Source organism: Lytechinus variegatus, chromosome 2 (assembly GCF_018143015.1).
Source record: "Lytechinus variegatus isolate NC3 chromosome 2, Lvar_3.0, whole genome shotgun sequence".
NCBI classification, from domain to species: domain Eukaryota; kingdom Metazoa; phylum Echinodermata; class Echinoidea; order Temnopleuroida; family Toxopneustidae; genus Lytechinus; species Lytechinus variegatus.
This window is the reverse complement of record NC_054741.1, coordinates 75,748,278-75,775,461: the sequence shown is the minus strand read 5'-3', so window position 1 is coordinate 75,775,461 and position 27,184 is coordinate 75,748,278. Positions and strand designations below refer to the sequence as shown.

Genomic DNA, 27,184 nt, shown 5'->3' with positions numbered 1-27,184 from the left:
TCTATTATAACCAGCCCCCCCCCCCCTTCAGGTCCATGACAATAAGGCTTTTTTCGAAAGTTTGTGGACTGGAAAAGAAGTTATCAGAAGATTTGCAAATCCAGAGTCAAGAGATTCCGATGCTGTCCTGGTCCGTCAACTTGCGACAAAAGCCTCTCAGCTCTCCATTGTGATTTAATTGACTTGCATTTCAAAGGAATTAAGTTGGTGTGTTGTAGAGAGTGTCCTCCACAGTAAAGCGAATTAGGGTTCGGAATATCGAACATTGGAAGCAGAATCAAGTAACAAACTCGCATCTAGTTTTAAGTAAAATGGCCGGTAAATTTGTCAGAAAAAGCAAGCTTCGACATGTTTTTGGGAGTGAATTCAAGAAGGACCAGTGCTTCGAGTCGATTCGGGTGACGACAAATACTAAAGCGCAGCTGATTTGCGCTGTCAACCCGAAGTTAGTGGCAGTGGTCACAGATAAGGGTGATGGCGGAAACTCCCTGCTTGTAGTGCCACACAACAAGGTAAGTATGCATTCTTGCATTTGTTGTACGGTGCTAGGTTTATCTAGCCTTGAGGACTCTGTGATGATGTCTTTAAATATTTTTACATATATTTCATCACGAAGCCTTGAATCCCTTCCCATAGACGCTTAGGCGAGTCCTGTACTATGGAAGCTTAAAAGTGCCACCGAGATGTTGAGATAATTATCTCGGGAAGTCGACATCTTGATAGCTAAAGATAAGATGACGAGATCCCGGATCTCATCATGTCGACATCTTTAAGAAGAGATGATGATATGACAAGATCCCGGATCTCATCATGTCAACATCTTTAAGAGATGATGAGATGACAAGATCCCGAATCTCATCATGTCAACATCTTTTAGAAGAGATGATGAGATGACAAGATCCCGGATCTCATCATGTTGACATCTTGTAGAAGAGATGACAAGATCCCGGATCTCATGTTGACATCTTGTAGAAGAGATGATGAGATGACAAGATCCCGGATCTCATCTTCTAAAAGATGTTGAAATGATGAGATTCGGGATCTTTTCATCTCATCATCTCTTAAAGATGTCGACATGATGAGATCCGGGATCTCGTCATCTTATCTTTAGCTATCAAGATGTCGACTTCCCGAGATAATTATCTCAACATCTCGGTGGCACTTTTAAGCTTCCATACTATACACCCAGATGGATTTCCCTACGAAATCCATATTTAGAGGGTGAATCTGTTTGTATCTATTCATTTTATTTATTTATGAACCTTCATACGCCTAATGCGTATGAAGGGATACAAAATATTTCGTGTTGATCCCTCGATTCATTTTGTAAACGACGCAAATACAATTATCCATATAGGATGGGGGTCGGGTGTCCGGGTACTTTATATTTTTGAAGCCTTCTTTTTTGTCTTTGGATTACACTAAAAATACGAATTCAATTATTGTAATCATCTTTTATTTTGTTCTCTATGATATTTCCCCAACATTTTGTACTAATCATTTATGAAACTTCGCTTGTAAATTTTTCCAAATGACTTTCTAAAACTGATCGTCGGGACACACAACCTGTCCGGACACACAACAACTGTAAACAATTAAGCTACATGTTGTGCACTATACATACAATAGCACAATTACCAATAAAACAAAATTACAAAAAACTAAGAAGAAATGCCTGACCTTCTACTATTCTCTCTTGTCATGCTTGTCATAGAATGGTCGTATTGCACCAGATACACCACAGGTCAGTCAAGAAGCAGCTATTATCGACATTGCATGGTCCCCTTTCAATGACAACTTGATTGCCTCAAGCGATGAGAATGGTTTCATCTACTTCTGGGAGATTCCAGATGAAGGACTGACTGGAAACAGTGTAGAGCCACTAATTTCAGTGAAAGCACATGAAAACCGGTGCTCCATGATCCGATGGCATCCCTTGGCAGAGAATGTACTCCTCAGTGTAGGTAAGTTAAAATTCAATAGTGTCCGGGCAAGAAAACTATTTTATTTCAATATAAAACCGGGGGGGGGGGGCTTTCACAAAGATTTAATTATGGGTGACCATAATTTCCGCACATTTTGAAAATCATCATGAAGTTGATTTTCAATACAAAAAATTCTCACAGTTCACACCAAATTAATCAAAATCATAAATACCAGACAGAAGGCAAGAATCCAAAGTCAATTCGTCTGACGGAATTATAAAGTAGGTCAAGGGTTTCGCTCGTATCGCGATCTCAAAATTCCATGGCGATCGATTAGTGCGCGCTCGGCTGAAAAAGTGTCAAAAAATGTGAGACCTAATACCTTGGTCACATTTGTTCTACGGCAGCCGTACGGCGAGTCGAAAACAGTCGTTTTATTCATTTTTATTCAAACCACCTATATGTAGCTGGTACAAAAAACGTTAAAACGGCCGTTTTCGACTCGCCGTACGGCCGCCGAAGAGCAAAATGTGACCAAGGTATTAATTTGGGCGTGATTGTTTTGCAAAACTTTTGAAAAGAAATCAAGCAGACAAAGATAAGATAATTATATCAGATGGAGGTTAAAATGCCATGAATTCGGTTGGTATCACATTTTACTTATCGACACCTCTGCTTGCAAACTGGCGATTTCTTGATCATTGGCGGCGGAAGCAAAAAAATTTAGGGGGTGTCCACCTGAAATTTTGGGATGGACACAGGTAAGAAATTGGACAAGCGCCACCAAAATTTTTTGACAAGCAAAAAAAAAAAGGATCAAAAATAAATTTAGGGGGACCGTCCCTCCACCTAAAATGTAGGGGGGACACGTCCCCCCCCCCCCCCCCCGCTTCTGCCGCCTATGTTCTTGATGCTTGTCGAGAAGATCGAATTTTCTCGGAGCGCATACAAAAGGTAACAATATTTGCCGATGTTTTGCCAACATTTTCACAATTTGAGACCTTACCTTCAAAAAAATTACCATACTGAGTAATTTTGGGTCGCTTTTTTCTATTAGTGAAATCAGTTTTTCAAGATATTAATTAGCTAAAGAGATATTCGACCGTGCGCAAAATTAAGTAACCCTCGAATTAAGGTCACAACACCCCGTGTAGTGTCTTTGCTTATGTATACACACATCACAATACACACGTCACAATGGATGAACTTGTGATTTAATCAGCTGTAGGTATTAAATGTGAGCTGATTTTTCTCCATATCTGCACTAGTTACTGCAGATCTGATGTGTAATTTTATGAAGCTGATAAACTGGAAATATTCCATGGACCATTTTTTTATTCCTCTACAATTTCAAAAGTTTATCTGTAGTGCTGCAAAGTAATAGAATATGACCCCGAGTTTGAATAAATGGAAAAGTGGTTCGGAATTTTTCCTCACATATAGATCTAAAGCTTTTGGCGCGTTTTCGTGTGTTTTAACAAGAGTGCTGGTAGTTTGAAAACAAGCACATGAACCCATATCTTTTTAATGTTTGCACCTCTTAGGTATACCTTCCTCTACAACTTTGCAAAGTTTGGTGAGAAATGCTGACCAAAGGGCAGCATTTCTTAAGTTTGTTATTGAAATTTGAAATTTTTTAGCTTGAGTATCTTTCCCGCAATTTCTAAGAACTGAGAGTGTTGTCTGACTTCAATGAGCAAACAATAATCAATGAATTATCCATCTTACGGATACAATAATTAATCATATTGCAAAGTTTGATGAAATCTTCATGGATTTTGACTGAATTATATAGCTTTAAAGGGGAAGTTTACCCTGACAAAAAGTTTATTGTAAAAATAGCAGAAAAAATAATATAAAATATTGCCGAAGGTTTTAGAAAAATTCATCAAATAATTAAAAAGTTATTAGAATTTCAATTATTTGATTTGTGACGTCATATGCGAGCAGCATTCCTACATAGCGAATGGTAAACAATCAATGAAATGTCATTTTCTCAGAAAATTGAAAATGGTTTTCATAGTATCTTTTGTATATCAATAGACAAATCATTTCACACCCGATCATGAAAAGAAAACAAAATTAAGTCATCAGGAACCATACAAAATTTGAAATTCATACATTTTATATTTCATAACACATGGGGCAGCTGCTCGTTTATGAAGTCACAAATCCAAAATTTTGAACTCTAAAAACTTTCTTACTCTTTAATGGATTTTCCTCAAATCTTCACCAATATTTTTTTACTATTTGTTCTGCTATTTTTACAACAAAGTTTTCTTCAGGGTGAACTTCCCCTTTAAACTGATTTCGTGAGGTCTAAAAATTCCAAATTCTTTTGGATGCGCAATTCTTAAGAACATCCATTTTGGGTTAACTTTGAAGCTCTTTAGCAAAAAATCAAGCACATTGACCCATGTTAATTTTTGTATATTTGGAATATTCAGGTGCTCAAGTATCTATGTGCAAAGTACGATGAAAATGACATAGATTTTCAATATTTGGGAGCAAGACTACGGAACCATTCGCATTTAAGACGGTATTAACAGACTTTTGCTTGTTTTCGGCGCATTTTGGGCTGTTTCAAGCCAACCCGCAATAATTTGGACACTGATAATTTGAAAACGAGCACATGGACCCCATAATTTAAATATCTTAGCTTCTTCAGAATATACTCGTCTATAAGTCTAGAGAGTATGGATTTTGAATGTTTGGGAGCAGGACTAAGGAACCATTCCTATTTATACATTTTGAACGGTATAAGACTTTTGCCCGAACGGTTTTAGGCGCATTATAGACTGTTTCAAGCCAACTCGCAACATTTTAGACACTGATAGTTCGATAACGAGCACATGGAACCCATACTTTTGATATTTTAACGTATTCGGAATATATTCCTCTACAAATCATGAGAGTATGATGAAAATGACATGGATTTTGAATGTTTGGGAGAGAAATATGGAACCATTTGTATTTTAAAGGGTATTAAGAGACTTTTGCATGCTTTCGGCGCTTTTTAGGCGATTTTCAAGCCAACTTGCAACACCTGGGACACCAATAGTTTAAAACCGAGCACATGGACCCCATATTTTTTAATATTTTAATGTCTTCAAAATATATTCTACAAATTAAGAGAGTTTGATGAAAATGACATGGATTTTGAATGATCGGGGGCAAAACTACAGAACCATTCGCATTTTAGACGGTGTAATTACACTTTTGCACGTTTTGGGCGCATTTTCGGCGATTTTCATGCCAACTCGCATCACTTTGGACACTCATAGTAAAAAACGAGCACATGGACCTCATATTTTTAACTTCCCGACACCTTCGATGTGCATTCCTCTACAGTTTAGCATGATTTGATGAAAATGACATGGAGTTTGAAAAAAATGCAGCTTACAAAATACTTTTTTAAATTTTTAAACAGTAAATCTTTTCAAAATGAATGAATCTTTGTTCATTTTTCTTCAAATATTCATCATGTTCACTCCACAATATTTATTTCACATTTTTGCACGTAACAACCACTTTTATGACTTGTTCTCTCATCTACACATTCTCTCCAATCACTCTATTTAATGACTATTGGCAATTCAATGTATGTTTGCAAGTCTATAACAATAAAAGAAACAAACGGAAACAGCATTTCAATTAATACAACAACTTAATAGGAAAAACAGATCAAATAAATATATCATACAAATAAATCTATTTCAGTTGTACGGATTAGTTCATCCTGCTGATACAAGGATTAATTTATCTTCATTTTAAAACTACATTAGGATAAATTTATCTTAATTTCAAGGCTACATGAGGATAAATTTATCCTAATTTCAAGGCTACATGAGGATAAATTTATCTTAATTTCAAACCTACATGAGGATAAATTTATCTTAATATCAAGGCTACATGAGGATTAATTCATCCTAATTTAAAACCCACATGAGGATAAATTTATCCTAATTTAAAACCTACATGAGGATAAATTTATCTTAATTTCAAGGCTACACGAGGATAAATTTATCCTAACTTCAAGGCTACACGAGGATAAATTTATCTTAATTTCAAGACTACATGAGGATAAATTTATCTTAATTTCAAACCAACATGAGGATAAATTTATCTTAATATCAAGGCTACATGAGGATTAATTTATCCTAATTTAAAACCTACATGAGGATAAATTCATCCTAATTTAAAACCTACATGAGGATAAATTTATCTTAATTTCAAGGCTACACGAGGATAAATTTATCCTAATTACAATGATACACCAGGATAAATTTATTCTAATTACAAGGATACACGAGGATAAATTTATCCTAATTACAAGGATACACGAGGATAAATTTATCCTAATTTCAAGGCTACATGAGGATAAATTTATCTTAATTTCAAGACTACATGAGGATAAATTTATCTCAATTTCAAACCTACATGAGGATAAATTTATCCTAATTTCAAACCTACATGAGGATAAATTTATCCTAATATCAAGGCTAGATGAGGATAAATTTATCCTAATTTCAAACCTACATGAGGATAAATTTATCTTAATATCAAGGCTACATGAGGATTAATTTATCCTAATTTAAAACCTACATGAGGATAAATTTATCCTAATTTAAAACCTACATGAGGATAAATTTATCTTAATTTCAAGGCTACACGAGGATAAATTTATCCTAACTTCAAGGCTACACGAGGATAAATTTATCTTAATATCAAGGCTGCATGAGGATAAATTTATCCTAATTACAAGGATACACGAGGATAAATTTATCCTAATTACAAGGATACACGAGGATAAATTTATCCTAATTACAAGGATAAACGAGGATAAATTTATCTTAATTTCAAGGCTACACGAGGATAAATTTATCCTAACTTCAAGGCTACACGAGGATAAATTTATCCTAATTTCAAGACTACATGAGGATAAATTTATCTTAATTTCAAACCTACATGAGGATAAATTTATCCTCGTGTAGCCTCGAAATTAAGATGAATTTATCCTCATGTAGGTTTTAAATTAGGATGAATTTATCCTCATGTAGGTTTTAAATTAGAATGAATTCATCCTCATGTAGCCTTGATATTAAGATAAATTTATCCTCATGTAGGTTTGAAATTAGGATAAATTTATCCTCATGTAGCCTTGATATTAGGATAAATTTATCCTCATGTAGGTTTGAAATTAGGATAAATTTATCCTCATGTAGGTTTGAAATTAAGATAAATTTATCCTCATGTAGCCTTGAAATTAGGATAAATTTATCCTCATGTAGCCTTGAAATTAAGATAAATTTATCCTCATGTGGCCTTGAAATTAAGATAAATTTATCCTAATGTAGTTTTTAAGATAAATTAATCCTTGTATCAGCAGGATGAACTAATCCGCACAATTGAAATAGATTTATTTGTATGATATATTTATTTGATTTGTTTTTCCTATTAAATGGTTGTATTAATTGAAATGCTGTTTCCGTTTGTTTCTTTATTGTTATAGACTTGCAAACATACATTGAATTGCCAATAGTCATTAAATAGAGTGATTGGAGAGAATGTGTAGATGAGAGAACAAGTCATAAAAGTGGTTGTTACGTGCAAAAATGTGAAATAAATATTGTGGAGTGAACATGATGAATATTTGAAGAAAAATGAACAAAGATTCATTCATTTTGAAAAGATTTGATTGGAGAGAATGTGTAGATGAGAGAACAAGTCATAAAAGTGGTTGTTACGTGCAAAAATGTGAAATAAATATTGTGGAGTGAACATGATGAATATTTGAAGAAAAATGAACAAAGATTCATTCATTTTGAAAAGATTTACTGTTTACAGTGACTATTGTTATTCATCGTGCTTCAACATCAATTTCATCATCGCCATCACTGTGAACTTTAATTTAAGAAATCTTCGCCAACTGACTTGGAGTTTATCTTGATTCAATACAGGACTATCATAACTTTGGATTATAATCAGAACAGACACTTCAGGAGATTTAAGATCAATATTATTTTTGTTTTGTTTATGAATGAACCTTTTCCTGTAATAAAAGAAAAAGAGATCAAATTGAAAACTAAATTTCATTGATATTTGTTGCAGTATCGTAACAATACCAATTGGCAATTTTGTTTTTGATGTATATAATACTGATCATGGAATTATCTCCCTCTCATTGTTCCCAGGCATGGATTTGAGAGTGTGTGTATGGAATATAGATGAGGGAGTTTTCATTTTGGATATAAAAACTTCACATGCTGTACAGGATGTGTGCTGGAGCCCTGATGGAAAAAAGTTTGCTACCGCCAGCAAGGACAAGAAGATCCGTATCTACAATGGAAGGACTGCCCAGCTAGAACAGGTATACCCATTGGTTGGGTGTCCGGACAGGTTGTGTATCCGGACAGTCGATTTTAAACAGCCAATTGAAAAAGTTCACAATTCAAATCTCTTAAATGTTTCAGCACAAAATGTTACACAATATTATAGAGAACAAAATATTGATGATTTGCACTAATCGATGCACAGTTTTTGTTTAATCCAAAGACAAAAAAGAAGGCTTCATTTTTGTTACGTGTCCGGACACCCAACCCCCGTCATCTTAATAAAACAGATTATGAAAATGTGAAAACATGGGTGATGACGTTGTAACCTCTGATCAAAGAATGGGAGTGCCGAGTCGTTTGGAATAGGCCACGCCATGTTAGTGAATGATTCAGAACAATTTCGATAGAAGTTACGTTTCATAAAAAAAAACTTGTAGGGCTGTATCGGAATTTTAAAGATGAAAACAATATTTAATGACAATTTATGTCTGCCCTTTGACATGAAAAACATAACTTCACTGTAAAAAAATATTGGGTAAAGATTTGCCACCACGAGGGTAATTGTGTCCGCCAAATTTGGGGCAGTATTTTACCCAATGCGCGAAGCATATTGTCCAGCAAGGATAACAAATAAGCAGCAATTGCTTTATAATGGGCAAAAACTTCATCACACTGAATAAATAAAAATGCTCAAAAGAAATGCCCAATGTTGGTTGGACACATAGTCACCCTCATGGAGCACTTTTACCTGATATGTTTTAGGGAAGTTTCTGTTTGTTTAAAGTTATGTTTGTTTTTCCATAATTTCACAAGATGAACACTTTCCTTCTTGCTTCAAGGTGTAGCATCTAACACTGCCGACAACAGACTTAACCTTATCTATTATGGCTGGGGATGGGGGGGGGGTCGACCGCACTAAATATTGGCACGTATGTTGTCTAGGAAAATCTACAAAATTGTATATATTTCATACAAATTGCTAATAATTCATTATGCTATTTTATGCGTAATTAGTATGCAAAATCTAATTTTTGGTGTAGAAAGCCTTTGTGGTGTTCTTAGCAATGGGTATGTGAGGAAATTCTGATGTCGGATCAATTTCTTATGTATTTCGTTGTTTTTTCAACATTTTGTTCATTGGGTTTTTAATGAACTTTGTCAGGGACTCTTCAGACCGTAAACTGCATAAAATAGAACCATTTAGACCACTAAAAGTAAAGTGGTTGAAAACACAATTTGCATTGACTTGTACACAAAATCACATTTTTCAGCAATTTTGGGTCTGACAAGTCATGCACTTAGACCCCTGTTACATCTGAGAGATTCCCTACCTCGGGCCGGCCCGGGGCCTACCTCGGGTCGGAAAGAAATCAGATGTAAACATCCCAAACCTACCTCGGGCCACCTTTTAGCGAACCTACCCGAGACCACATCCAGAGGTAGTCTCGGGTAGGTATCGGGCCGGCCCCGGTCCACCGATTCGTAGATGTAAACACACACAAGCTTTCGAACCTATCTCGGTCCGTTCGCCAGCTGTCAAATTACGTCATAGCGCGCGCTATCCCCTCCCAGCCCCGTCGTTCTTCGAATGTTTTTGCGGCATGTGAATTGTGATTGATAAAGTCTTTGATTTGAGTGAAAAGAAGCATTTTAAACGTATCCTTTTCAAGTCGATCATAAATTATATTCAACGACTGCTGGGATCATCAGCATTCTTTCAGAATCTCGGTAACTTCAATTAGCGCGCGCGAATTATTCGGAGCCTAGATCGAGAGCGCCTTTTAAATGTGTCAGCAATCGGATGCCGCTCGAAACAGTACAGATAGGGCGATAGGGGAGGAAATGAACACTGTGATGTAAACAGACCACATTTCGGACTCGGTCCGTTCGCGAAGTTAATCCGCCAATAATCCAGTCAAGGTTGCAAGTGGACTCGGTCGGGTCTCGGGTAGGAAACTTTCAGATGTAACAGGGGTCTTACATGCAAAATGTTGCGCGGTAATTTCGGAACCGTGTACCGTATGGGCACCCGTATTCAACCTGGCATAATTCAAAGATTCTGACATATTCCCCCAAATATTTAGAAATAGAGAATTTATCTTAATTTCATACCTTTGTTATTTCCAGGTTAATCTGTTGTCGGTATTTTCTTTATCAATCTGTCGCCTGTATTCGAGGAGGATCGAACTATGCGGCGATGGACTTTTGCACTGAATGGCATTAGTATTCAACCTAGTGAGGATAGATAGTGAATCTTAAAATGGTTTAGATCGCTAAATTAGATCTAGATCTATGTAATTCTCTGGCTTTAATTCCCTGTTCAGTCTCATGTCAAATGGTCTAGTTCATAGTCGGATGGGACAAGGGCAGATTGAGAGATAGGGTCATCTTTCATCGCTATGTTGGATCACTAGTGCCAAATACCATCGCCGTATAATTCGATCGCCCGCGCACACAGTCGACGGGTAAAGAAAAAAATGACGGAAAAGGAATAACCAGCATTTGCTCTTGGAAATAAAACGGGTCTGAAATTCAGGTAAATTTTGCATTTCTATACATTTGAGGAAACTCTCCAAGCGGGTTGAATACTAGTGCCCTTACGGTACGTGTACCTGGGTGGCGCAAATTTGATCTAAAACTAAAAACATACGCAGGACTTCAAAGTAAAAGTCAGCGAGCGGCGCGGTCAAGAAATTTCGCACGGGAAAAATATTGCACAAAATGTTGAGGGGGGGGGGGGGATTCGCCGGCCGGCCTATATAGGGTTAATGATTCAGATTCAAATTAAGATTCATTTGCAAAGAATTTCCACGTTAAAACAGTCGGGAGGCTGATACAAACAAAGATTACAAAGTAATCATACATGTATAGTGACATGTAGCTGATTGATGTAGCAAAGTAGAGTGGTTTGCTATTATGCTAGGCAGTCCAGCAGTTAATCTTTGTTAATGTTTTTCATTTTTTAGAAACGGATATATTTACTTGAGCAAGTAGAGATTTATCATTCCTCCATCATTTCCTTGATTTAGGTGTGATTTTAAAAGGCGGAAAATGAACATTCTGGATACGTCATAGGATAACGCATTGATGAATTTCCCCCCATATTTTCTGCTATACAATTAATGATTATTATTAGGTGTTTTGTCCTTTCCTGCTTACATGTAGCAGAAGTGAGGCGTGGACATTGATTTTCCGATGCAAGAAATGGGAAGTGTCTGATAGTGTGATATAAAAATGTGTTAGGTTAAGTTATTACTTTAAAGTTTAAGCTATTACTTTAAAAAGTTTTTTTTTAACGAAACTAATAGCGGCCGCGGCAGCTATGCCCGTGAGCAAGGCATTTAATCTACAATGCTCTTTTATCCTGCTTTCAAATAAATGGAAATGCTATATGCATTAATGGTAACTAGGTGTGAACTTGTTAAAAAAAAAAGAGGTTTTGTCACTGCGATGTCGCGCTAGTAAGACGTGTGTTCGACGGGTCGTTTGATTTGCATGCTATAGGTACGCTTACATTTGATTATGCCTTACGGTCTCAGAAGCGGAGCCCCGCCAGAGAAGGCCGGGGCGAAGGAAACACAAACTGAGGCGGATGGATCGGCTTTTGTTAGGAAAGGCATTTTGGAAATACGTACAATGTTAAGCAATTACGAAGAAGCATTGGAATTTCAAAGCCAACGAACTACCGTTTTGGAGCAGAAAATTCTGCCTATCGAGGAGAAAATGCAGAAATTGGATGATAAAGTCGAGGTGATTAAACAACGACTTCAACGTGCAGAGATAACAGAAAATAAACTAGAACGCTTATCCAGGAGAAACAATTTCCGAATAATTGGCTTGCCCCAACGTCAAAATGAAAACCCAATGCTTCTCGTGAGAGATTTCCTGAAAGATTATTTTGGAATGGATAACCCCAATATTGAAAGAGCTCACAGAGACGGACCTGGAATAAACAATATGCCACGTCACCTACTTGTGAAAACGCTATCCTTCCAAGATAAGTATGTACATCGTGTCCCAACAGAAAGAATTAAGCTTGAGAAGGTGAATATGAGGATTTGACGAAGTTAGATAGAGAAGAGAAGAGAAAGTGGGGTAGAGAAGTTCAACGGGCTTTTCATGCTGGAACACGATACCACTTCTCAGCTGGGAAGTGGCGAGATGGGCGTGGCAACCTAGCAGCTTTCTATTCGACCGCAACGGCTATGAGCAGTCCTTCCGACCTGCTGAAAGATCGCCGCATTCGAATGAAGGCCAACGCCCCTCGGGCTTTTTCACCGGGAAGCAACGAGAGCCACGTCACCGAGGATCTGGTACTAAACAGTTCACCCGACCTGCATACCAAAGTCACTCACCGTAGCGGAGATCCCTCACTAATCTTAACTCCCATCGTCACTGCCCAAGTACGCGCCGAGGATCTCATTCAATCCGAGGGTAATTTCGCGGATTGCGTCATTACGTTGAGGTCCATGAATTTACCATCGATCATGCCATTGTTCCACGTTTCAGGCGATGCTTCTGTGCTACGTTCTTTCATTTTAAATTTACATATCAACGCCACAAGTTCCAGTTGAATTTTAAATGATTGCGATCCAATTTTTTTTTAGATAAGTTAGAAACGCACTAACATAGTCATGCTATTACGCAATTTGGGAGTTTAATGCAGTTTAGGTTAGGTTGATTTTATTTTGGCCTTTTTTCTCTCATCAGCTTTTTAAAGTGCTTTTTCCATTTTACAAATCATCATCTTAATCAGAATCAATCATGTGGCAAGAAATACTGTACTTAGCCGCTCCGCAAATGTTGTGTCACTGTTCATTTTCTGTCAAGTCTTATAGTTTGGCATTAACTTTTAAAAGTTTTTATTAGTAATTGCATATCTACACTCTTGTTGAACTGATCCTCGTTCGAAATGGCAGTCGCAAAATTTTATTTAGGATTTTTTCTCTCAAGAAGTAAGGCAAAGAGAGCTTGTATGTTATCACATTCATACCCTTTTGCTTAAATGATATAGAAATGTCTTTTAGAACTTTTATGTTGTGCCCGTCTGCCCGATTAAGTTGCATTTGATGCTTAATTATAAAATGTGTACGCTCTTAAATTTCATTTGGGTAATTTCAACTTATTTTTATGACGAGTAAGATCGGAATTTATTCGATGAATGTACGGGGTCTACAGGATCGAGTTAAGCGTCGTCAAGTTTTCACCTGGCTTCGAAACAAAGACGCGAATATATTCTTCCTACAAGAAACTCAACTCATTCAACTGACAACTGTGTAAAAGCATGGAAAGAAGACTGGGGAAATGATTTTGTATATTACTCACATATAGCTTCTAACAGTCGAGGAGTCTGCCTATTGATTAAAGATCTTTCTCAAATAACAATCACCAAGCAATTTCAAGATGACTATGGAAGAATAATTGTTTTAGATACTGATTTTGATGTCAAAAAATAACATTAATGTTTACGGTCCAAACACGGATGATTCAATATTCTTTAATTATATATTTGAAACTCTAAGCAATTTTGATTGCGAATCTATTGTATGGGGAGGAGATTTCAACTGTGTACTAGATTTAAATTCAGACAAAATGGGAGGTCGTCATGTTACACATGGCAATATCGTTCAATGTATAATGGATGAGTATCTCATTGATGTTTGGAGATTTCAAAATCCAAATTTGGTTCGGTTTACCTGGCACTCGGTGGATGTATTTTGCCGTTTAGACTTTTTTCTCATTTCGTGCAATTTGGTTGCACAAACAGATAAAATGTACTATAGCCCCGGGATTTAAAACCGACCACTCGGCCATAAACTTATATTTAACTGCTTTTAGTGAAACCAGACATGCCAGAGGTCGGGGATTTTGGAAGTTTAACACCTCACTCCTTAATGACAATACATTCGTTAAAATCATTCGTAATTGTATTGCAGAGAATAAATTGTATTATTATAATAATTTAGATCCAAATACATTTTGGGATTTCTTAAAGTGTCAGATGAGATCAGTTTCAATAAACTATTCAATAAATAAATCTAAAGAAAAAAAAAATGAAACTGACTTGGTCCTGAAATTAAATAAATTAGAATTAGATTATGATGAAAATCCGTCCAATTCCCTTTTAGATATGATAAAACAATGCAGAGAAGATCTCGAGTCATTATATAAAAAGAAAACGGACGGTGCTATCGTTAGATCCAAATCAATCTGGATCGAACATGGGGAAAAGAGTACCCGATATTTTTTTAATTTAGAAAAGAGAAATCAACGACAAAAATTAATTTCAAAAATCAATAACGAAAAGGGGGAGATTGTCGAAGGTACTAAACCTATTGTTCAGGCCATTAAAAACGTCTATGAGACAATGTTTTGTTCTTGTGATCCACCAATGGTCTCTTTGATATTTTGCCTCAAGATTGCCAAACGTATAAGCTATCGGTTAATGATAGAAAACATTGTCACGGTCTAATATCGACGAAAGAATAAATGGATACACTTAAAACAATGAAATAATAAACCCCTGGTACAGATGGGTTTCCATGTGAATTTTATAAGTTTTTCTTTAAAGATTTAGGGGACCTTTTGTTGAATAGTTTTAATTTTTCATTTGAAACAGGTAAATTGTCAGAGCAAAGAGCTATAATCAATCTTATTCCTAAAAAAAGATCACGATCTTCTATTTTTTAAAAATTGGCGCCCGATTTCTATTTTGAACACTGATTATTAATTACTTACGAAGTGCCTTGCGTGCACAAAGATTAAGAAAAGTAATAGATGATATTATTAGTTCGGATCAAACAGGCTTTATTAAAGATAAATACATAGGAGAGAATATAATACTTGCGTTAGATATGATAGAATATACAAATAGTAGTAACGTTTCTGGTTTCATTTTCTTAGATATTGAAAAGGCCTTCGATAAGTTAGAATGGTCATACATGTTTGAAGTGTGACAATATTTCAATTTCGGAGAAAATTTTATAAGATGGATTAAAGTAATATATACAAATATATACTCCCGTGTCATTAATAATGGTCATGCCTCCGAATTTTTCAATATCACTCGAGGTATTCGTCAGGGCTGCCCCCTAAGTTCATTACTTTTTATAATTTGTCATTGAGTATCTGTATTAAAAAAAGACCCTGGTATTAAAGGTATTTTAATAAATGATGTTGAAATTAAAATCAGTTTGTATGCTGACGATACTGCATTTTATATATAAAGGATGTAAAATCTCTTTACAGAATTGTCCTTATTTTTAACAACTTAACAACATATTCTGGATTACAAATGAATCGCAATAAATCTGAAATCATAGCACTTGGCTATTACAAAGCCCACCCTCCGGATATTCATACTACAGGGTTAAGGTATTCGAATGGCCCTTTTCATTTATTGGGTGTTCAATTTACTTATGATCCAAAAGATTTTTATGCACTCAATTATATTCCTAAACTTGAAAAATAAAAAAAAGAACTCTAAAAATATGGTCGCAACGAGACCTCACGCCTTTGGGCAAAATTACTGTTGTCAAAAGGCTGGGTATATCTCAACTTTTATATTTGTTTTCTGTCCTTCCAAAACCTACTGAATGGTTTATGCGGGAGCTTGATTCTGTAATCTTTGAATTTGTATGGGACAAAAAACCTGACAAAATCAGTCGTAAGACTATTGTCGGAGATTATAATGTAAGAGGTCTAAAAATGTTACACATACAGTCAGTTATTATGGGCTTGAACATTACATGGGTGACAAGATTTTTTAATGATTATAACACAGGTAAATGGAAATGTTTTTTAACGTGTTCCTAAATGGTCTTGGTAATAAACTTTTTATTGCAATATTAGAAACAATGAAAAGAAATTTCACATGGATATTTTTATTAAAGAAGTTTTGCAGTCTTGGTGTGAGTTAACTTTTAATGAAATCCTCCTGCTGAGTTTATTCACAATCAGGTTACATGGAATAACTCTTGTATCAAGGTTAATGGTTCTTTACTTTTTAAAAAAGATTGGATAAATAAAGGTATTATTAGGTTAAATCATTTGTTGAAGCAGGATGGTAACTTTCTCTCACATTCTGATTTTGTTTGTAAGTTTGATAATCATTGTAATTTTCTTGATTATTATTCTGTTATATCTGTCATACCAATTGAATGGAAAATGGTTTGCAAAGAACCTGCTAAAAAAGTGAATTACCAAGAGGAAATTATATATAACATAAACAAGGTAACAAAAGTGTGTAAATATATTCACAAAACCTGTGTTGAGAAAATTTTTAAAATTCCTATTTCACAAAACAAATGGAAAAGTATTATTTCAGATCCAATCGTTACTTGGGACAAATTCTACATGATTCCTTTAAATGTACTTTTTCAACAAACCTTAGATATTTTCAGTAAAATTTTTTCATAATATTCTTGGCATTAACAAGTACTTGAAAACTGTTGGTATATCACATTCTGATTTATGTTCCTTTTGTTCAGCACATACGGAAACTATTGCTATTTATTTTGGGAATGTCCCCTTACTCGTCGATTTTTAGATGATTTTGAAAAATACACTCTTAAAAGTGAAATAAAATTATCTTTTAATGACTTTGTATATGGCATACCGGCTGGAAATTCTTCTTTTAATTTTGATATATATCCCAAATATATCTTTTCAACTAAATGTTTAAAAGGAAACTTATCATTCTCATCATTTCAAAAGAAATTAAAGTATCGGCAGATAGAACGAACTATGCACACGCAACAAAATAAAGTTTATTGTATATCTTGATGAATCGAGGCACATCGAGCTTATTTAAATTATGTATTGTGGACATGTATGATATTGAATTTGATGTATCACATACATTTTGCATTTGTTTATATGCGTTGTGGAGAAATATTGAATAAAGACTTTCTTTGAAAAAGAAAAAAAATCAAGGATGATTCTATTACGGTACTCTGAAGGTTAGAACAAAACAAAGATACATTTGGTTCTCATTATAGAGCTGACTAATAATGTAAATGCTCTTCCTGCAGAAAAGTTATCCTTTCTTGCTTATCAATGCTTTCATTAATTCTATATTAATTGCCAGTGTTCTGAATAGCCTTCACTAGCTTCATGCAATGTCAGGAAGTGAACATCAGTATCGATATAATACCACACTGTTTTTAACACTGATATGTCAGGAATTTGCAGGCCATGGTGGTTCAAAGGAAATGCGCATCAGTTTTTTGAGGGGCAACAGACTACTTTCCACGGGCTTCTCCAAAATGTCCGATAGAGAATACAAGTTATTACAGTTGGTAAGTCCACTGCCCTCAATAGAGCCTAATTCTATGATTAGATAAGAAGTCTAGAAACTGAAAATTTGAATACATTCCTGTTTAGTTGAGAGAATATCCATTCATTTTGTGCGGATAATCCTGAATCTGCTGGCTAGAGACATTATAGCCTGGAAACCTGTAGGAGTATCTTGATCATGTTAATTGGAGCATGGATGTAGAAAGAATTGCTCTGACCATGCTCTGACCAAAACAGCGTACGTCTGGGTCGTATAAAAGGAAACCAAAACACAAGAAGAGAAGCAATCTTATTGGAAAGAGTAAAATGAGAGGAACTATTTTGAAAAAGTTACACCAAAATCGGTGAAAAAGTCTTGTTGTACTTTCTATGGGGATCCTCAAATTGGAAAACGTGCTTCAAAATGGCTGATTTTGTGGACAACTCTCCATTTGTTTTATACGCAAATTTTCAGATTTTCCCCATTATTTTACATATTTCACATTATCTCATCCTGACCTTGACATATGTGGTGTGAATTATATGTCCCCATGACATATGGTGTGCTCAGAAGGATGCAAGATGCAATTTGAAAGATGAGGAAAATAAAAAAAAATTGTGTACAAAACTAATGGAGAGTTGTCCACAAAATCAGCCATTTTGAAGCACGTTTGCCAATTTGAGGATCCCCATAGAAGGTACAACAAGAGTTTTCAAACTTCCATAACTTGCGTATTATTTCATAACCGATTTTAATGAAACTTGTTTTACAATGTTCCTCTCATTTTACTCTTTGCAATAAGATTGCTTCTCGTCTTGGGTTTGGTTTCCTTTAAGAGGAATAAACTGGGAAGTGTTTTTAATCCCATCTCATTTTCATTGGTCTTTCTGTTGCCATTTTGAGACTTTGGATTCTGAAACCAATTGATGTGTGGGGCTATAGCCTCTGTGATTAAACCAATCTCTTAATTATTGACATGTGCTTTGTAAAAATTGCTGAAGCTAGCACATGTAAGAATATTGTTCATTTTGACAGATTGGAATTTTCGCAGTGCCCTTGTAAAGTTTGATCAATTCCTTTTGGAACTCAAGTTATATATTTGTATTGTATACTGAGTGATCATTGGTCTGCCCTCTTGCATTCACACCCTACTTTGTTTAACATTACCTTGTATTTATTTGCAGTTTAGTTTGCTGATGAGCATTTCGGTGAAACAGACTGTAAACCTATTCTGAACTACTTTAGTCAGCTATAATTTCTACATACACTCCTATACAATTGAGCACTACCAGTAATTGCAGTCTTCACTAAATATCGCTTATATTAATCTATTCTAAAATTATTTCATGTTGGTTGAAGGAAACTAAATCTATGTGTATATTTGTTTTGGTTTTTTTTTCCTTTTTCTCTACTTTTTAGAAAGACCATGGTGAACCAGAATGCTTACTACATGAACAGATAGACACAGCCCATGGTGCCCTTTACATTTTTGCTGACCCAGACCTAAACATTGTTTATCTCGTTGGAAAGGCAAGGGGCATGTTTGTAATCATGGTTCTGTTCAATTATTCAAATTAATGTATTGTTTAACCATAAAATAAAGCAGTACAAAGAAGAAGCATGGCCTGTAAAAAGGGGCCACCAAATTATCAATATTATAAACATACATTATATAAAGGAATTATTTGTTAAAATTATCAGTTAAAAACACAGTATAAAATGAGCTGATGAACTATGCTTTAAGTAAAAAAAAACTCAAACTGGCTTTCATAAACTCAAATTAATTTTATATCATGATATTATGGAACAAAAAAGTATAGTCTGTTTTTCACCTAGTTGCAAATTGTGATCAGTCATGCATGAATGATTGTAAGTCATCACACCCCTGTACAAAAGTCGATGAGGCAACACCAGTCAGATATATATTGTTTAAAATCGTTTGCAATATGCATAATACTGAGATATTAGCAATTGTATATAAATTTTAATGAAAGCATATATATCATTTCGTGTCTCGGAAAAAAGTATAAAAGAAGCCATGATCAGTCAAGTACTACACGCTACGCTCCAATAATCACAATGTCGGAAATATGCATTTTTTGCATTATGATTCATTTATGCCTGACCGATCACAACTTGCAACTAGATGCAAAAGAAAGGCTGTACTTCTCTTATTCGTATGATATATAATTATTTTTATTTCATAATAGCCAGATTAGGAATTTTGGGGTTCCAACATAGTTTAGAATAGTTAGAATGGTCTGGGGCACATATATATCGTGGATATAATATATATATATATATATATATATATATATATATATATATATATATATATATATATATATACACACACAAGATCTGAGTTTGCAAAGATCCCAATAGATCATAATATATTTTGTACAAATCGAGTTGAGATAGGGTTTTCGAGATATATTCATTTACATTGACACCTAACAAATTTTATATCAACTCTATCGTTAATATTTCCTCCAATAAGGTTTATAATATTTAAATAAACTACCCTGCTTCTTCCTCGAAAAATTGTATACTTGGTCTTTTCAAAATTTAAGAAGAGTTTATTCAAACAAACCACTTATGAAGTTGATCAAATCCTTTATTTGCTGATGATATAGCGCACCCACACACACCATGTGTTATTGTTGTCCTATTTGTTTATTACTCTGTTCTATTGGGTTGTGCAATTTGTGTCAACCCCCCCCCCCCAAAAAAAAAAAGAGCAGCCGCATTGAAATTAGGTCTCTTCTGATAAAGTGATAAGTTGTGCATGACTTTGCCAACATATCTAGATGTGTGGGACTGAATGTCTTATTACCCAAATCATATGTTTATGACTGATAAAGTTAATGCATTCAGATGTATATTAACATAAACTACTTAAAATATTATACAAATTGTTGCATTTAAAATCTCATTTAGCACCCAAGATTTGCTCCAGTCGTGCTTATCATAAATTATAGATATTGATTTAGGCTTTTTGAAGCAGTCGGGTAAATAATCCTCCCTTAATCCAATATTTATCTGCTTTTAGGGAGACAGTGTGTTCAGGTACTATGAGGTGAATGATGAGAAGCCTTACTTTCAGTATATCGGCACATACCAGTCCAAAAATGCTCAGAGGAGTGTGGGATATATGCCCAAGAGAGGATTAAACGTTAATGCCTGTGAGATTGCTAGGATGTATAGAGTGACTCCGGATGCTATTGAGCCTGTCTCCATGATTGTTCCAAGGGAGGTAAGTGACTGGTTGGTGCTTGCTGGACAGCAACTTTGCTGTCAATTTTTTGGTACATCTCCCGGGTACAACTTGGGACTATTGGGGTACGCCGATCAGAAGAAGGGGTTCGTAACATGATTCAAAGAAGCAAAACACTGGAAATTTTTATGAAAATCGCACAAAATAAGCAGAAATCTACAACATCACATACTGCTATTTGATTTTAAAGATTTTAGGCATGATAAATAGGCCTATCATGTTTATTGAAGATTTAGCAACAGCTATCATTTTAATGTTTTTATGACAGAGTGAACTGTTCCAGGATGACATCTACCCTGATACTTTAGCCAATGAATATGCAGTTCAAGCCTGTGACTGGTTCAATGGTGAAGATGGCACACCAAAGTACATGTCCATGCACCAATTTTTCAAAGAAAAGGAAAGCTCTACCTCAAGCAGTGGAGGCGGTCTTCGTGGCCTAAAAAAGGGCGGATTGAAATCGACAACCCCAGCAACTAGTGATACGACTTCTCACAATTCTAGTGTAAGTCTCTTTCTCGAAAACAAAATCAATGTTATTTATTTTTCATAAAATTCCTTTGAATGGCATATGCCACATCCATTTACTTTTAGTTACAGGCAGATGGGGGGGGGCTTTTACAGCACTTGTCTTCAATGTTTTATTAAATTTTCAAATATGTGCCTCCACTTAACTTTCATCCTCATCTAGTTTAATCTCTGCAAGATCATTCTGTTATTGCACCTCAAATGAAAATTTGTAATGTCCATGCATTAACTGATACTTTAAGCCAATATCTTGTATTCTGAACTGTGGGTCAACTGAAAACATTGTCTAAGCTTGTGCTTACTTTATGGAAAGCAAAATACATCATCACTTTAAAAACTATAGGTATCTAATGTTTTAGGCTTTTTTGATGTGGAAATTATTGTAGTTATAATTTCAAGAGAATTGGGAATGAGCAAATAGTGCTGGTGCATTCGAAATTTTCTGTAAATGATTTGATTTCGTATGTCTATCTATAGCTTAAAGGTCAAGTCCATCCCAGAAAATTGTTGATTTGAATAAACAGAGAAAAATCAAACCAGCATAATGCCGAAAACTTGATCAAAATCGGATGTAAAATAAGTCAGTTACGACATTTTAAAGTTCGCTTATTTTTCACAAAACAATGATATGCACAACTCCTCACTCAATATGTAGGGGAAGGCGGGGTAAGTTGAGCATAGGGGCAAGTTGAGCCACCAGCCCCAGGCCAATAATGAATGAGTCAGACATTGTGGTGATGTCATGTATTGATGACCCATAGCATAACCCCTAACCCCACCATATTGTTTTCAACTTTGAAACAAAAAGTAGTTTTTTAGAGGGAAAAATATGAATTTCAGCCAAAAAAGTAAAAAAAGAGTGTGAAATAGATAAGTGCTTTATAAACACACACGTCTTTAAATATAATAAAGACAGGATAACAACATTATTAGTACAGGTATGGATCTTCATTCTTGTCATAGTCTTTTATATGATGGATGCATAATAAATGTGTGGATACAAAATTATCGCACTAAGTTCGGACTTGGGTAAGTTGAGCCAAACAGCATGGGGCAAGTTGAGCCATGGTAATTCCTATGATAATGTAACTTAAAAAACAAACAAACCATAAAAATTGATTGAAATGCTGGCTGAAAGGAGCAAATTTACATGACTGCTCTTTTCCTTTTAAAGGATGTTAGTATTTATAGAGAATTAGCAAGTGAAAAGACTTTAAACAAAAAATTGAAATGCTGGTTCTCCCCTCATACATTTGTACATAATTTTTGTGGCTCAACTTACCCCAGAAGGTGGCTCAAACTTACCCCATATATGGGGCAAGTTGAGCCATTTGACATCGTTTTTTTCAAAGGTCAGGATGACTTTCAGTGTGGGGATAGAAAGTTATATATAGGTGGAAAATATTTCAGAAGAATTAAATTTCAAGGCAAGGTTCTTATTTCGACAAGATTATTAATCATATCAATTCAAACATGCAAAAAGCAAAAACTGTCACAACTTACCCCGCCTTCCCCTATTTCCCCGATTTGTTTGAAAATCCACTTTCTTATCCATGTCATCTACCATGTAGGACTAGCGTTCTGAGCTAGCTGCCAGAGTAGAGGCTCAGGCGGGCATACACTGATGACCAGTCGAGCATGCAGGTCTCACAGGCCTAATTCATTCCCCATAGACTCATGTGTTAAATTGGCACTTTAAAAAATTCATAAAAAATAAGGATGAAATTCGGGGGTCGAATGTTTACTACCAGTGGATAGGATTTATATCTGGCAATCCATATCTGACCAGAAAAGGGTCCCTCGACCGGCTCATTTCAAAAATAAATTGGCGTGTTTGAAGACACCGTCGGGGGGAGCAGATTCCACTGAGGCAGATTCATCAACTCAAACAGCAAAATGGCCGTAATCCTTCCGCCAGTCAAAATATAGTCCAAAATTGGTGATATTTCTTCCCAATTAGGGAAAAGGAAGTTCAGTAATTACCAAAAATAGAATCAGTGTTAGATGTACAATCACATGCATACACTTTGTCAATCAGCCATATCAAAATAAAAAAAATAGCAATGGGTTGGCTCGAATGAATATCTATGGCCTACCACTAGTAATTAGGCCCGTGAGACCTGTAGGTCTCACAGGCCTAATTCATTCCCCATAGACTCATGTGTTAAATTGGCACTTTAAAAAATTCATAAAAAATAAGGATGAAATTCGGGGGTCGAATGTTTACTACCAGTGGATAGGATTTATATCTGGCAATCCATATCTGACCAGAAAAGGGTCCCTCGACCGGCTCATTTCAAAAATAAATTGGCGTGTTTGAAGACACCGTCGGGGGAGCAGTTTCATCAACTCAAACAGCAAAATGGCCCTAATCCTTCCGCCAGTCAAAAAATAGTCCAAAATTGGTGATATTTCTTCCCAATTAGGGAAAAGGAAGTTCAGTAATTACCAAAAATAGAATCAGTGTTAGATGTACAATCACATGCATACACTTTGTCAATCAGCCATATCAAAATAAAAAAAATAGCAATGGGTTGGCTCGAATGAATATCTATGGCCTACCACTAGTAATTAGGCCCGTGAGACCTGCATGAAAGCGGGATTTAATCTCGCATCTTGCAAAGGCATGCATAGTGTCGCATGAAATGATATCGCACACGAAAAGCAGATCTATAGGGCCTGTAACACAAAACTTAGCTATGATTGTAGAACAGATTTCTACGTTTGATTCTATCGATTATAATGTACAATCAATCTTAAAAATCGAGTGTATGATTAATGGTTAACTTTTATGTTACCAGACCCTAAAGATGCGTCCTTGAGGTTTGCGAAATCTCGCTATTATGACACAACTTGCAACAATAGGTCACTTTTCATCCAAACTTGGATTGTGGATGTACTTAGCCGACCTGTATGTTCAGTCACAGATCACATGGTAAAGTCGAAGGTCATTTCGAGATCAACATTAAAGCTTACGCTCAGGTCAACGTAAAAGTTTACATGCAAGACTCTCTAATGACATATAAACTCCGCAATCGTTAGTCACGTTCACCCAAAATTGGGCTGTAGATGTACTTAGGAAACCTGCATGTAATATTGTGCAGTCAAGGTCACATGGTAAGGTCAGGGGTCATTTTGAGGTCAACATTAAAGTTTACGTGCAATATTCTCTTATGACACATAACTCTGCAACAGCTAGAAAGTCACCTTTCACCCATGTTATTGTGCAGTCTGAGGTCCCAATGTAAGGCCAAAAGTCATTTTGAGGTCAACGTTAAAGTTTACGTGCAAGACTCTTATGACACATAACTCCGCAACCACAAGTCACTTTTTACCGAAACTTGGGTCGTAGATGTACTTAGGAGACCTAGCTGCATGTAATTATGCTGCAGTCAGAGGTCACATGGTAAGGTCAAGGGTCATTTTGAGTTCAACATTAATGTTTACGTGCAAGACTGTCTTATGACACATAACTCTGCAACAGCTAGTCACTTTTCATCCAAACTTGGGTTGTAGAGGTATAAGAGACCTGCATGTTTTGCTGCAGTCGGAGGTCACATGTTAAGGTCAAAGGTCAATTTCGGGTCAACGTTAAGTTTTAAGTGCAAGACTCTCTTATGATCGTGCGCACTGCGCAACCGTAATTCACTTTTCAACCAAGCTTGGATTGTAGATATACTTAGAAGACCTGCATGTAATGCTGCAGTCAGTATTATTCTGTCATTCTCATTTTTTCTCACAGTGTCTCACCTGCATAGCAGAGTGAGACTATAGGCGCCGCTTTTTCGACGGCGGCGGCGGAGTCAACACAAAAATCTTAACCGAATGTTGAAATGACAGCATAACTAAAGCATATGGACCTAGTTCATGTAACTTGGCCAACAGTTAATCAAGTTAATCAAGCCCCTTTGGTGGCCGCTATAGACAGGTTTGACTGTATTACTAAACATCCTGCCTGAGTTTCAGGTGACATGACCAAGGTCAAATGTCATTTAGGGTCAGTGAACTTAGAACATGTTAGGGGAATCAACATCAAAATCTTAACCTAAGTTTAAGTTTTTGAAATGTCATCATAACTTAGAAAATATATGGACCTGGTTCATGAAACTTAGACATAATTCTGCTTGAGTTTCATGTCACATGACTAAGGTCAAAGGTCATTTAGGGTCAATGAACTTTTGCCAAATTGGTGGTATCTGTTAGATTACCCTCATAATTTTGAAAGTTTATTGGTCTAGTGTATAAACTGTGGGGTGATCAATTATCACTGATAAGTTTTAGGTCGCATGATCAAGGTCAAATGTCAGTGAACGTAGTATTGTAATATGAATGGCGTTTTTTTGTGAATGATTATTTTATAGTAGTTTTCAAAGTCAGCGCTGCTAGCTGCTATATTGAATCGTGTGATGCAGGTGGGACCGCCAGAGGCATTCCACTTGTTTTTAAATACTGTTCATAATTTCCACTTTACTTGCAATCCTCTCTTTCTCTCCCCTCCTTTCTCCCCCTCTTTCTCCCCCTCTGTCCAATCTGCATGTTCTTTCATCACTGTGACATACAGAGCCAGAACCAGGAGATCAAGGATCTAGTTGCAGAGGTCGTCGGACTGAAGGCAACAGTCGAAGAACTAGAGAAGCGCATGGCCACCTTGGAAGCCAGAACTTGAATAAAAAACCTGAGAGAGAAATAATTTCCAGATAATATCACAATACATTACCAGATAGTTTTTAGAGTATCTCGAACAGACATCATCTGATAGGAGCCAGTTTACTACACTCTTTAATAATTATTGTTTAAATAAATCATAATAATTGGCTTGGATAGAAACGATCGATGCATAATGCTTATGTTATATATAAATAGTGTCAATGTCATATCTCACAAGGTAATCTTGATAAGTGTCAGATATTGTCCATGATAAAAAGTGATATCATACTCGTCTTGACGGGGGGGGGGTGCCGGGGTCAGTTTTCTGCTTCTTGGCTCTAGTTGTTGGGCTCCTTGGGCTTCTTGGGCTCTAGTTGTGCTTGGGTATATGCGTGGTATTATCTATGAAGCAGTTTCTACCCTCATTATATAGGCTATACCACAATCATAATTGATATTTCAAGGAAAACTTGCCCATCCAAGATCTGTTTAATCACAGTTTGCCTCAATAATGGATCTGTCACCTTGCCTCCAGACTAAGGCAACTTGTTTTACATGTAGCTTGAAGGAGAGTGACACTTTATTTGATATATTTCACACACACACGGAACCTCTGATTTGAACTGAATTCCCGAACGAAGGCGGTATGTGCCCTTGGTGACTTGTCAATCAAAGCACTGCATCGCAAATAGAAACTAGATGAGTCCATGACAGTTGTATTATCTACGTAAGTGCTTAAAGCTTAAGTCCACCTCAGCAAAATTTTGATACGAATAAATAGAGAAAAATCAAACAAGCATTATGCTGAAAATTTCATCAAAATCGGATGTAAAATAAGACAGTTAAGACGTTATAAATTTTCGCTTATTTTTTCACAGAACAGTGATGCACAACTCAGTGACATGTAAATGACAGTTAATGATGTCACTCACTTTTTCTTTTGTTTTTTTTAATTGTTTGAATTATTCAATATTTCATTTTTAAAAGATTTGACAAAGGACCAACTTCATTGAACCATAAAGCATTACACAATGCTAATGCCATATGCCGAGGGGGGCGCACTCAGTATATACTGCATAGTGGGTATGTGCCGCGGAGGGGACCCCCATTTTCACACTCAAATTCCTTTCCAAGGCATAGCAATTTTGCCTTTTGAGAAAAAGAACAAAGAAAGCCGCTCCAAGGCATAGCATTT

General features: G+C 35.9%; 1 protein-coding gene across 1 annotated transcript; it reads left to right on the top strand.

Annotated features, from left to right (window-relative positions):
* The first annotated feature begins 194 nt into the window (after window positions 1-194).
* LOC121409047 (coronin-1A-like) lies at window positions 195-27,184 on the top strand. Its single transcript, XM_041600835.1, has 8 exons — window positions 195-512; window positions 1,715-1,964; window positions 8,120-8,295; window positions 17,443-17,559; window positions 18,957-19,067; window positions 20,590-20,793; window positions 21,083-21,319; window positions 25,904-27,184. The coding sequence occupies exons 1-8, from the start codon at window positions 312-314 to the stop codon at window positions 26,006-26,008; spliced, it is 1,401 nt and encodes a 466-aa protein (XP_041456769.1). The 5' UTR covers window positions 195-311; the 3' UTR covers window positions 26,009-27,184.